Below are 12,630 nucleotides of genomic sequence, written 5' to 3'. Positions count from 1 at the left end.
AATTGCTTCATATTTAGTGAGAAAATATATTAGGGCACATGAGTCAAGTCAAAAGATAAAGCAGAGCAATATTTTCAACGCTCTACAAGCCAACCGTTTTAATTTCTATAAACTTTCAGGACGCAAAATTATTGGAATGGAAATCTTATTGATTTTGAAAGATGGCTGAAACTCGATGGCCATGGTAGGTTGCTTCAAAACTTAAAGCCACATTGGTATGTAAAGCCAGCTGCACATTGGCCAACGCCGCTAATCTCAATGGTACTGGATAACCAATCACAGTTAGCGACAGGAACAACTGACAATCTCCAAATCGGTCACACACAAAAAAAAAAAATACCGTTTATTTTATAGAACTTAATATTCAAGATGCCACATCACATGAAATGCAAAGGTGATTCACATTTCATGAAGCCGTTTTTTTTTTTTTTACAATCCTACTTGTCACATCTCTTGCATTAATTTGACTGTTTAATTTTGTGCATGATTGAAAACAATGTTGAACTGAATTGTTGCTTTTTTGTACAATAACGGCTGCAGCAGGAAAAGGGAAGACAGAGAGGTAATCATATACCAGACAACAGTGGTCTATTTTCACTTTTCCCCCGATCCAAAATTTGGACAGATACACACAGAATCAAATATAATATGTTGTTTTCACTGGAGACAAGCCTGTCCCTTTATGACCTTTAAAAGTACTGCGTCCCTCTTTGAATTGGATAATGTGCTCCAAATGTTTGTGTGTGGAAAAACTTCACTATAAATGTTGCTATCCTAGGGGAAAAAAACAGAGAAATTATGACAGGGCAGGGAGTAAATTCAACAACATTTTACCTGAGCAGATGTCAACCTATGCTGGTGACCTCTGGCTGTTGTCGTAAACCAGCAGCGATGTCATATCACAGAGGAGAACGGTGTTGAAGCAGCCTATGAGCCACACAAAACCCCAAGATTTTATCTGAGTGCACAACCATGTGACGACTGTTGTTCTTCAGGCTGCGGTAGATAAATCACAGCAGAACAACTAGATTATTTCAATTTTACAACAATGTTTCTTTCCATATCCGCACACCTCCATACAAAGACAACAGCATTTACACTGACAGACTTGGGCTGTAAGTCACACCCACACATTTGAGCACACATCCAGTCAAAAAACAACAAACTACGCACATGAAAAAAGTAATTAAGTAAATTCTCCTTTTGTACTTGGAGACGCTGCTCATCTGTCATCTCTTGAAAATGACTGCATAATTTCTGAATCTTGATTAACTTTGAGCTCCTTTCTTGTCTTTATATAATCAATTAATTTACAACACTTCAGACAGACAGGAAACATTTCAGCCACAGTGGAATGCAAAACATTTACTTGTCCGTTGGTCTATAGCAACAAGTCGATGATTTCTCTGAGCAAGATGTAGTGCCTGTTCAAAAGCATTTTTTTAAGTGTAATAATCAAGAAGTAATACAATATTCTCTTAAACTTATCCAGTGAGAACACAACAGATCAGAAGTGTCGAATTAAAACACATTACATAACCGCCGCCTCCATCCCCACAAAAAAACTACTTTAATTATTTCCAGGGTTGTCATACTCCTTGAATAACAAGCATAATAACCGACATTGATTCATAAAGTAATTACTGTAGGATATCAGCATAAAGTCCAACGTTGGGACACCTGGTTAACCTTTTTGCTTTAACACCTTTACGTCTCAAACAATGATCAATGAACAAACAATCGCCGTAAGTCTAACATTAACGTGTATTTGAAGTTGATGCTCTATTAAGTATTTAGATGTAGAAAATGTGCATCAAGTGCTAAATCTCCCAGTATGAGCTAATAGAGCCCCAACACCCGGTACAGATTAACAAAAGTCTGTGCTGGCCTGCTCCAAATACAATTTAAAGTAACGCAGATATTGATATATGTTTAAAAGTACTACACAAGAAGATTAAAACATAAAAAATACAGTTTAGATTACGCGGCCACGTAAACGCCAAGTGAGTAAGCGAAAACTACCTCAATACAAGCCAACTAATCAAAATGGAAACAGACTGAACCTGTCTTTCGCTGTTGATGCGAAACTCACGGAACTTACCTAACGAAGTCCGTTCTTCATCTTGCCAAGTCCAAACATATTTACAAACGGGCTATTTAATCATAGAATGTACAAGTTGGTAGGAAAAAATCAAATTGTAACAATGGGGGTCGTAGCTACTTAGCAGGTTCACTTTGCTAGCCGAGAGGCTGCTATCCTGTCTCAGGTTGCGGTGTTGTTGACAAGCAGGACGAGACAGCGCTCGACGATTCGACTGGCTGGGGAGTGAAATTACAATACAAAGTGCTTCCGCTTAGTATTTCCAAAATACATGTTTTGGCATATTGATGACAAACAGCAGCGACAGCGACTTCCTCTCAATATCAACTTGACGCTGTGGAATGTATTGCGGTAGTTAGCTATTAGCTACTGAAACCAGACATTACTCAGAGTACTATATTGAGCATCTCGGCAATCTGAAACAACACCTAAGGATTATACCTATTAGTACCCTTGTGGAGCAAGATTTACTGCATTGTATTTGATGCTGATGGTTGGCATTGCTTGCTTATTTGAAATTGACACCAGCAGAACTAGACATTGATATAGCCAAAACATTTTCTTGATTGTCTTTGTTACTTGTTAGTAAACAAAACAGTCACTCATGTTGGCATTAACGTGTTAGTAAACAAAACAGTCACTCATGTTGGCATTAACGTGTTAGTGAACAAAACAGTCACTCATGTGATTGTGCATAATTGTTTATTCATTTTATACCTGCCTATGCATTTGCTCAAAATTAAAGGTGAATTCAAGAACCCTCGAACAAAACTTCCACACCCTTAGTTGAGTCAAAAACATTCTTAAAACAGCACAAATTCTCCAGCTTCACACAACTGCAACACTGAAACTAGATTTATACCGCAAAGTCAATAAACGAGGAAATTTAGTTTATGGTTTACTCAGAATATGATGGCATTTGCTTAAGCTAAGTTCGTATCTCTTTATTGCCAATACTGTTGTCATTCCACACAACGGTCGTGTATTCATTCAAACTGCCACAAAATACTAAATCAATATTTGAAACCCAAATGTACTTCAAAAGGAAATCGTATAGTTTGTTTAATGTGAGTATAAGCTCAAGTTTATCTGAGCACTGAGAAACCTGGAAAGATTTCAAAGGTGCATTGTACCTGCAGCTGGCTGACTGCTACTCACAATATAAAGCACCTAAAATTAATCTTATCCAGTGTTAGTAAAATATCTTCCTTCATTCCCACCAAGCAAGACCCAGGAGAAATTGCACACATTATGAAAATGAGAGAGTGAACTGGGGGGGGGGGGGGGGGGGGTTGCTTCTGTCAATACGACTGACACCATCTAACATTTGGGTACATTTTTAAATCCTTTGCCAAATTTTGAACTCACAGAAAGGTTTGCAAGGAAGCAAAGCAGTTATCCAAATAAACAAATCATGTCACTGATTTCAGTGTTGTCTACTTTGTGTGAACCATGGATGTGCTGAAGAGAAGTTTCTGTTTTTTCTTTTTCTTCTTTCCTCCCTTCTCATCTGTAAAATAAAAGAAACACATTTTGTTACAAGGTTACTAAAAAAAAAAAAAAAAAAAGAAGCCATTTGAGCCTTTCAAAAATCTATTTTAGAGATGGCGCACCTGAGACAACCGAGGGTTGTGATGAAGATTCCGGACTGTCCAGCTGCAGAAGTGCCTTCTCAAATGCTTGGCTGAAAGAATTCTGAAAGTTGGGCACGGGAGCACGGTCTGACCCGTCACTCTCTCCATCGCTGTCTGCTGCTGGCGGCGCTAAAAGCTTATCTGCATGACAACACACACACACACTTGAGCATTTACAGGTCACTCCTCAACAGTTACAAAACAGGTTTTTACAGGACGTGAAATACAATCCAACTAAACCATTATTTCACCCTGCAAACACACCCATCAGTAGGTATTGTATCATTAACCAAAGCACACATTTGCCGTTCTTTCACATCAGCTCTGCAAATGATGGTCATTTGAAAAGCTGCTTTTTGAGACCAATCTGTTAAGGCTGCACCTTGTGGTTAGGTCGCACTACTTTTATGAAATTAAAACTTGAAATAAATAACGAGGTTTACAGCCAGCAGGATTCAACTGCATTGTAAAATTATCATTGTTAAATTTACTTTGTTTGCAATTGAGTACCTTTCTTTGTTGAGGTGATTCTAGGCCCATCAACTCTGGCTTTCCCATCTCTCAGCATCTATATGGAATACAGTAAATGTCGCACAATTTTTATGATTGCTGTAAATCATGGCTTCTCCCAAAGACTGCTGAAAGACTACACCAAAAGCATTAGACTGTATACTAGATTGAGAGGTCTAGGCCTACTTTGGACCCCCCACCTCGCATGTTCTGGGTTCACGGTCCTGCCATTTCATAGATTTTTTTTCGTCCAGTTATAACTCAATTTTAGAATGCAATTACACTTTCACAGCACAGTATTGTGTATGACTGCAGAAATTCAAAGAAGGATATGAAACATTACACGTCAGCCTCACTTCGGCTGAAGAGACATCAAAGATTCTGCGTTTTAGTTTCTGCTGTACATTACATCACGCTGCTGACATATTTCACATTTGAAATAAGAGTTGCAATGCTTTAGGTGCAATGTGAGCATTGTGGTCAATATACCATGACAGGGAATTTTCAAACTGTTCTATCTTTTTATATGCAACAACAGTGCAATTCCAATAGGTGTTCTTCAGTTTATCATTATGAGTAACACACCTGTGCAAACGACATGCAGTGAGAGTCCTCCTCCACACTTCCCACAATAGGAGAGCTTTGTCCATTCAGACTTGGGAATGTCATCCCGTCTGAAATACAAACAAAAAAAGTTTGGTTACTTAGCATCCCTTGGAGATGTGTATGCTGTAGTGTGACAAAACGTATTTGACTGATATATTCTCTTATCTTCAAAGACCAGGATAGAGGTGGCACCACATTTGCATATTTTAAGACAGAAAAATAAATGGATAGAGCATAACTATCCCATATGCAGACAATGTAGGAAAAAGTCACTAAAAAAAGGCAACATTTCAAATTTTTTGTTTTTTCATTTGTGATCAAGATCACAATCATTTTAGTCATTTCCTGTGACACTGAATGCGTAACATTTTGGTTTTATTTTGACAAATTCACATGAACAAAAAGTACACAGCAACCCTATATACTTTTTGTAAACAAAGCTAAATTTGATGCAATGCTCTCTGTATTTTTTTGTTTGACAAAAACTGGCCATTTTGGTCAATAGTTAAATGAAATTTCAATACGGTTTTGTCTCCAGTTTGAAACTGAATTTCAGGCATAATGCTCACATATTTAACATTCAGCTGATGAGTTCAGCTATAGAACCAGAATAAGCACTAAAATGGTAGAGCTTACCAGAGGAAGGACTGCTGCTAATGGGAGATGCAGGAACTAAAGTAAAATCAGGATGGACCAGAAGGCTGCTGTTGTGAGGTGGTGAGCCGAATGCTGGGAAATGTTGAAGGTTCTCTAGCCCAATATGCACCTCAGGATCTAAAACCAGGAGCATATATTCAATGTAGATACTGGTGTGAAGCCTGCAGTGGAAGACTTTCAAAGCAGCGGCTCTACTTACATTTACCCTGCTTCTTGTTCTCTTCCATTTCAATTCGCTTTTCTCTGCGCTTTTCGTCTCTCGCTTTCTTCTGTCTAAGGCGCTTTCTTTTCTCCAATTCATCTTTGGGTAGTTTGAAAATGCATTTCGTCAAAAGTTAAACAAATACAAATGAGTTCCTGTACAACTACTGTAGTGCACAATTTCGATTTAGCTCCAACTGTAATTCTTATTATTTTTAATTACAGGCACATTTAAAGTGATGCGAATCTGATACCACTGGTCTCATTTTATTTATATCACAATAAAGCTGGCATTATAAAAGAGGTTTGAAAACTTAACATCCACTCTATGTTCTATTTGTCCATTCATAATGCAATCACACTGACAATAAATTCAGAGGAACATTTAGAAAGCCGGATTCTGATCTGAGGATATCCTATTAATTTTTTACCCCGCTATGACACAAAACTAAATTGCGCCACTTGGGAGAAAAATCCCCAAACTGAATCATGTCACTTGAACCACATAGTTCATATTCAATATACAAACCTGCAAATGTGTCCATGGTTTCTTTGGACAGGGTTGGTGGCTGCAACAATAACTCACAGATGCTGAACTCACATGTGAGCGGCAGATGTGACAAGTAACGATGCCGACGGCGGATCTCCTGTAATAAATGATGACAAATGAAGACAGTTATTGCTAGTTTTTCCCCCTATCTCAAACTGATTTAGCGTTGACTAAGCAGTGTACACATTTATTTATTTATTTTTTAATAAAGAGTTGGGCAAACAGTAAGTTGAACTAGGGCCTGGGAAGTTCATTTAAAAATATATATTTAATTCCTTATTTAACCCGCAAAATAAATTTTCATTTACACTAATCTGGAGTGAATGAGTGGTCAGTTCAGCATGGTCAAACTCTTAACAAGTTTGGAGTTCAGAGCCTTCAAGCCACGACCTCAGGATCATACTTCCAGACAGAGCAACTCCATACATGAAATGTATTAATGACTAAGTAACATTGAGAGTAATCCAGCTAAACACCAATTTCATAGTTTGGCTTTGCTCACTTTTTTATGAAACTTGTACCTGATGCCGAGCTCTGTATTTGTATCATACTCATCCAACTCAACCAGCTTCATATGCTTAGATCATCAGAATTGTTATGTGTACAGTTAAAATAGTCATGGCTAATTTATTACGTACTAGTAAGAAATCATACTTGATCATTTTACTGCCCTAAACATGACACAGCTCTATAAAGATGAGAAGAGTTTTTCATTACATTTGCCAATTTGGTATTATTGTGTCATGCATACAATACGCCCAGCCCGCATGGACTTAAAACACCAAACAAATCAAGACGACCCAGCACAACATAGCGACAAGGCTTTAGATATAAAATTTGAAATTACAAAAACATCAAAATCAAAAAGACATTTTATCCTCTCATCTTGTAAATAGAACATATCAGGGTTATATAGTTCAATGCCATTAAACATTCTGATTTAAATCATCATAAAGTGTACACTATAAAAGAAAATTAAATACAGTGGTACCTCGGAGTTTGAACATAATTCGTTTCTGTGAAGTGTTTGAAGTGTTCAACCTCCAAACTTTTTCCCCCCATAGGAAATAATATAAATGCAATTAATCCGTTCCCAAGCTCCAAACCAACTCCAAATTTCTATTTTGATTTCTATTTGTTTTTCGCATTTACACCCTGTATAGTATTTAAATATTAAAAAATACCTGACATTTTTGTTGCGGTGTGATGGCATCAGTGGATGATAAATGCTATGTTAATGCATGTTTTAGTTCAGTGCTGAGTTTGTGTATTTTACATTGGGCATATTGTTTGACTACCAAGGGGTCCTTGTGCGCTGTTTAACGTCAGGCACGTTGTTGAAGAGCTAAGGGTGGTCTTCGTGCTAGTATTTACAGAAATAGTCACGGTAGTTACAACAGCGCGATAATCTTCCTAAATCCAGTGTGGTTCGTAGCACTGTATGTTTTTCTATGTCGATGTCGAAGAAAATTGTCATGAAAAAAATCAAAATACACTCACAAATGTACGGAGCACCTCCGAGAGTGTTCACACTGACTGGAAATAAGCAGTGCTTCATTCGGCTGCCCGTTGAAGGTATGTTCGGTCGGCTTTGCTTGGGTGTTCGAACCTTCAGAATTAGATCAAGCTCCGAGGCATTTCTTACTCAGATTTTTTGGTCAAAGTCCGATTTGTACGAGTTCCGAGACGTTCGAACTCCGAGGTTCCACTTTACATGTAATTACTATAATTAACCAAAACAAGCATTGTACTGTATGCGCTTCAGCATTTCTGACCTCAGTGACTGTGTGTCCTTCGATCTCCACCACTGTAGCAGTGATGGAGTCGGGGCTGGCCTCCAAGCTGCCATATTCTCTCAACAGACAACGTATATTCACAGGATGCAAGAACATCTGCTGGCAGTCCTCAGCTAGAGGAAAAATATTGCAATTATTACAAGAAGGTAAGTTGGTGATTCAGCAGTATATTTGATTTCAGGGCCAAGTAATCACAAGTATGACGTTTGCGCCTTAAACACGCAACCATTAAAATGAACATCACTGTTATGGCTTTGACAGAAGAATTTGAAAATACCAACCTTGGTAGAAATAATAGAAGGGTCTGTGCACCTGGCTGGCTTGAGCGTGACTTGGTTCTGACTCTTTGGCATAGTTTTCAGCATCAGAAATGTGGTCCGGGGCTCGATCCAACACATCATTAGGAGGTTCTTCAAGCACACTTTCCAAAGCATCTTCAGGAGACCCCTGTACGAGTTCAGCAGCTGGCACTTCTGCTACCTCATCATCAAAAGCAGAAGAGTATTGCAGCACAGGCTAAAATGAGAGAACATATTAATGGTGACTGTGGCTCAAGCCAGGAAGGTTAAATTACAAAAAAAAACATGTAGATTGTCTTTCAATTATACCTTGATAGAGCTGTTAATTGTCACCACTTGGTCTGCAGGAGAAGCAGGTTCCTCAAGAGCCAGAGTGGATAAATCAAACATGTTGTCTATATCTGGTTGCTGCATCTGTTGCTTCAGCAACATTTCTTCTTGCTCCTAAACCACAAATAAAGAACGGTACCCTTTTTTTTTTAAATTACTGTACAACCACAAATAAAAGAGATGGTCATAATAAACTATTAATAATCCCAACAGTAGCCACATTGTTAGCGTGGTATGGTGCTAGCACTGACAGATCTTCCAGATTATCATTGGCAACTTTGTTTACTTTCTTTTTGTGTGCCACTAACTGGGTTTGCTGTGCTCACTACTGTGATGTGGTAAATGCTGTATACTGTAATTTCTGTAATATAAGACGCTTTGAACCATGCGCCTTTAAATATGAGCTGATCCTTTACACTGGCTTCATAACAGCCTAATGTTTCGTGCAGAAACATTACATTGGCACAAGGACGAGGGCATGCATGCAGACCTTTACCTGCAAATGGTAAAGTGCGCTCTGGATGAAGCAACCTTGTGAGTCCTCTTCCTGACATAGCTGAGCTTGCAGGACTGCCTTCTCCTCTTCCACAAGGCTGAGGACCTGGGTGGAGGAGGTGAGCAGCAGCTTGGAATACGGGCTCAACGAAGCATCTAAAGAACAAAAGTAGAGATCCATGTTGAATGGCATCTTCATTTTTCTTCCCAGCAGTTGTGCGCACATCAACCTACAAAAGAGGTCTCAAAAGAAGATTTGTCTATACATGAGTGATTTTGTGATTGAACCACCCCACAACAGCAAGCGCATACTGAACCATAGTAGTGTCTGACTATTCACCTCCAAACCGTACATGCTCCTCCACTTTCACCCACTGAGAGCTTGGCAGGGCCACCACAGCCCCCTTTTCCCGCCGCATGAGGCGCATGGTGATGACATCACCAACCACATACTGCCTGGTCTCCATAGCAACCACACTGCAACAAGAATCAATTTCATTTTACAACCTTAAAATACTACTGAAAAAGTAGCAAACTAAATCATATTTAAACTGTAGGTATTACCTCTTTAAATCCACTGTGTGAACAGATTCATAACATATGGGGCACTTTGACCAAGTCTTGTCACTTAAAGACAGGTAGTGCAGTATGCAAGGCCAGCAGAAGATATGTCCACAGCGCGTAATGCGAGCTGCCACAGGTGGGTAGAGACAAATTGGACAAGATGGCACCTCATGACTGTAAATCCGCTGCATGGAAAAATAAGAGGGATAGTCATTAAATGTTTGTGGCTTAGACAAAGACCACATTTCATACTGGATAGGAAGGCACTAACCACTTGCTGCACACAGTCCCAGTTGACCAGAGTATCTGGATCAGTGAAGTGAGCCTTGTAGTCCTGGTCATCAGTCACCACAAACTGGCAACTAAAATACACACAGTGATTGTCAAACTTGAGAACATATGATATTGCCTACTCATTCGTTCTACACTTCATTTGCTTACTTGGCCTGCAGGAAAAGCTCCTTGTTAAAGGGCTTGTGCTTATGACCCCATTTATTTCGGCGTCCCCAACAGGAGTAGCCTCCATCTCCGACAGCACCATTTCCTCCACGAGGTTCAAAGGTGAAGTTTAACAGGTGGTTCAGGCTTATTTTTTTCGGTCCAGCAAATTGAGCCGGGCTAAACTCTGCCCGGCGCGTCTCTGCTACCTGAACAGGCAGAGGTGAAGGACACTTACACAGGACTGTGGTTATAATTAAGTTGTCATGACAAAAGTGCTGACACATTATACACACAATATTTTAAATACATAATTATGATATTAAAATATCAACCTCCTCCCGTCGTCCTCCACCTGCAACCCCAAACTGTCGTCCTCCACCTCTCTGGGGGGGTCTCTTGTCAAAATTTTTGCTTTTCTGTGGATTGGTGCGACGTGGGCCAGAGAAGTTTTCTGCTTTGGGAAAGGAGGGCTCTCGCTTGCGGCCATAACGCTTGGTGCCTCCATTATTCTTATTTTCTAAAAATAAATAAATGAAAAATGTGTGAGCTGCAAAAATATGTGATCACAAAAGTGTCATCATTCCACTGCAGAATTTGTAGAAAATCAATTCTAACATGCATAAATAGCACAGTATTTTAGTTTACAAGTGGATATTTTGCTGTGCCCTCGCAACTTGAGTCTTACGAGAACTAGAAGTAAGAATTCTGCGCCAGTAGATATGTACTAGCTCGTGGCATACTGGTTAGAGTGGTCGCCCCAAATGTTTCAATCCCGTTTTCCACATATTTTTTAAACCATAATTTCTCGCAGCCAGTTGGGAGTTGTAAACGAGCCATTTTGTTTCATGTGTTTATTTGAGAACAAAAAACACAAATTGCTGCATTTGAAAAGATGCAAAGTGTCCTACTGCCTGATAGCAGTATGTAAACACAGAAACAAGGCAGATAATAGTCTATTTTTGGTTGCAAAACAAGATGAAAACTTTGTGAAAAAAGACACAGAAGTAAATGAAGCGATGCAGGAACCACGCCCAGTGCATAACTAGGTGCGGTTATTGTCCAATCACAGCAGTTCACGGCAAAATAACGCTAGCACGAGAATTGCCGGTCATGGTGATATTTTCACTGTCTTTAGTTTATGAAAATGTATTATGCAATTTTGTTTTACTTCTCTGCACATCATAGAGAGCAAGTACTGTTATCGTAATACCAGCGGCAGAACCCGCTGAAAATATTGTTGGTGAACTTTACATTATGGGTACATTTGAGGCTGTTAGATCTAGCAGAATGCAATTAAGTGTCTAGTTAACAGGCTAACATTCACGCAATAACATACGCAAGTACTAAATGTCATAAATCGGCATGATCCGACGTACGTGTGCTACAAGCATGTCAGCGTTAACTTTGGAAAGCGGGTCAAATGTTTTGACAGCGATGTCAGCCATGTTGCAAATAGTCATGCCCTAAGACGAGGCCTTAACAGGCAGGCAGGCACGCATCAAGAGACATCGTCTTTCCAAAATCGATTGACATTTTCAATACTGAATGAATTTATTTATTTTACCTGTTTTGGGTTTAGATTCCCCCGGGTTTGGCCCAGAGGAGTTGGAACGAGGTGGAACCTTGGTATTGCTGTTGCTGCTCGGGTTCTTCTCCATGTTTGTTTCCGTGCAGTGAACGAGGCCGAGCTTCGAGCCGAGAGCTAATGAGCTCTCTAGCATTAAACGAAAAATCAAAGGAATAAATTGGGCTGCAATGAGTGCGGGTCAGGCGGCGAAGGCCCCGGTTCATATCGTTCAAACGCGGAGAACCCATCACGGCGACATCTTTACAACAAAATAACCCAGAGAAAAAAACAAGAGACACGATATCGGCGTCTCAAGTTATAGAGGCTTTGAGAAAAGAGGACGAAAACTCGCCGCACGGGGCCAAGACCCCCAAAAATGAAGCTCCTTCTCGAGCAGGCCAACAGTTAGCCAATCTGATGTATTAAACGCTCCCTAATAATGCGACTTTATCAATGTTAATATTTCGCTCAAAAATATATTTGTATTCGCTTGCACGAATGGCGACGGGTCGCCAGTCAGAATCCTGAGAGACCCGGATGTTTCTTCTCGATGCAGCAAATATGTTGATCCGAGGCCTTTTAGGGCATCTTGGGAAATGTAGTTGTACTTGCTTGTCTTAACTGAAACTACCTCCACTCGTTACCACGCAATAAAGCCAGTTGCAACTACGACTGTGCTTATTTTTCCTCGTCATTGGATTGAAAAATTACAGATCACGGTCTTTAATTGCAGTGGTTTAACAAATTGTTCATTTTGAACGGTGTAGTGCTTCCTGTATTTAACAATCACATGCAGGCGCCGTGTCATCTGCATGCAACTAGTACCGATAGTGAAGCTCTAGATATTAACAATTTGAATTCTATAATTTATATTCATTT

At 39.6% G+C, this 12,630-nt stretch overlaps 1 protein-coding gene across 1 annotated transcript; it reads right to left on the bottom strand.

Annotated features, from left to right (window-relative positions):
• Positions 1 to 2,786: 2,786 nt before the first annotated feature.
• Positions 2,787 to 12,326, bottom strand: rnf10 (ring finger protein 10). The gene is made up of 17 exons (XM_077562084.1): positions 11,749 to 12,326; positions 10,517 to 10,701; positions 10,185 to 10,390; positions 10,015 to 10,105; positions 9,744 to 9,928; positions 9,520 to 9,656; positions 9,181 to 9,335; positions 8,664 to 8,798; positions 8,337 to 8,571; positions 8,035 to 8,168; positions 6,239 to 6,356; positions 5,708 to 5,809; positions 5,488 to 5,625; positions 4,831 to 4,919; positions 4,246 to 4,303; positions 3,715 to 3,876; positions 2,787 to 3,611 (listed from the first exon to the last, which is right to left on the bottom strand). The coding sequence occupies exons 1-17, from the start codon at positions 11,903 to 11,905 to the stop codon at positions 3,538 to 3,540; spliced, it is 2,361 nt and encodes a 786-aa protein (XP_077418210.1). The 5' UTR covers positions 11,906 to 12,326; the 3' UTR covers positions 2,787 to 3,537.
• Between the last annotated feature and the right edge of the window lie 304 nt (positions 12,327 to 12,630).

This window comes from Vanacampus margaritifer, chromosome 3, assembly GCF_051991255.1.
Source record: "Vanacampus margaritifer isolate UIUO_Vmar chromosome 3, RoL_Vmar_1.0, whole genome shotgun sequence".
Classification (NCBI taxonomy): domain Eukaryota; kingdom Metazoa; phylum Chordata; class Actinopteri; order Syngnathiformes; family Syngnathidae; genus Vanacampus; species Vanacampus margaritifer.
This window is presented reverse-complemented; position numbering and strand designations above follow the sequence as displayed.

Excerpts from the sequence above, each read along its gene's own strand:
- rnf10 (XM_077562084.1), bottom strand. The coding sequence starts at position 11,905 with ATGCTAGAGAGCTCATTAGCTCTCGGCTCGAAGCTCGGCCTCGTTCAC. Across the intron at positions 9,929-10,014 it reads GGGACTGTGTGCAGCAAGTG|CGGATTTACAGTCATGAGGT; the intron begins GTTAGTGCCTTC and ends TTTTCCATGCAG. Across the intron at positions 3,612-3,714 it reads ACAACCCTCGGTTGTCTCAG|ATGAGAAGGGAGGAAAGAAG; the intron begins GTGCGCCATCTC and ends TTTATTTTACAG.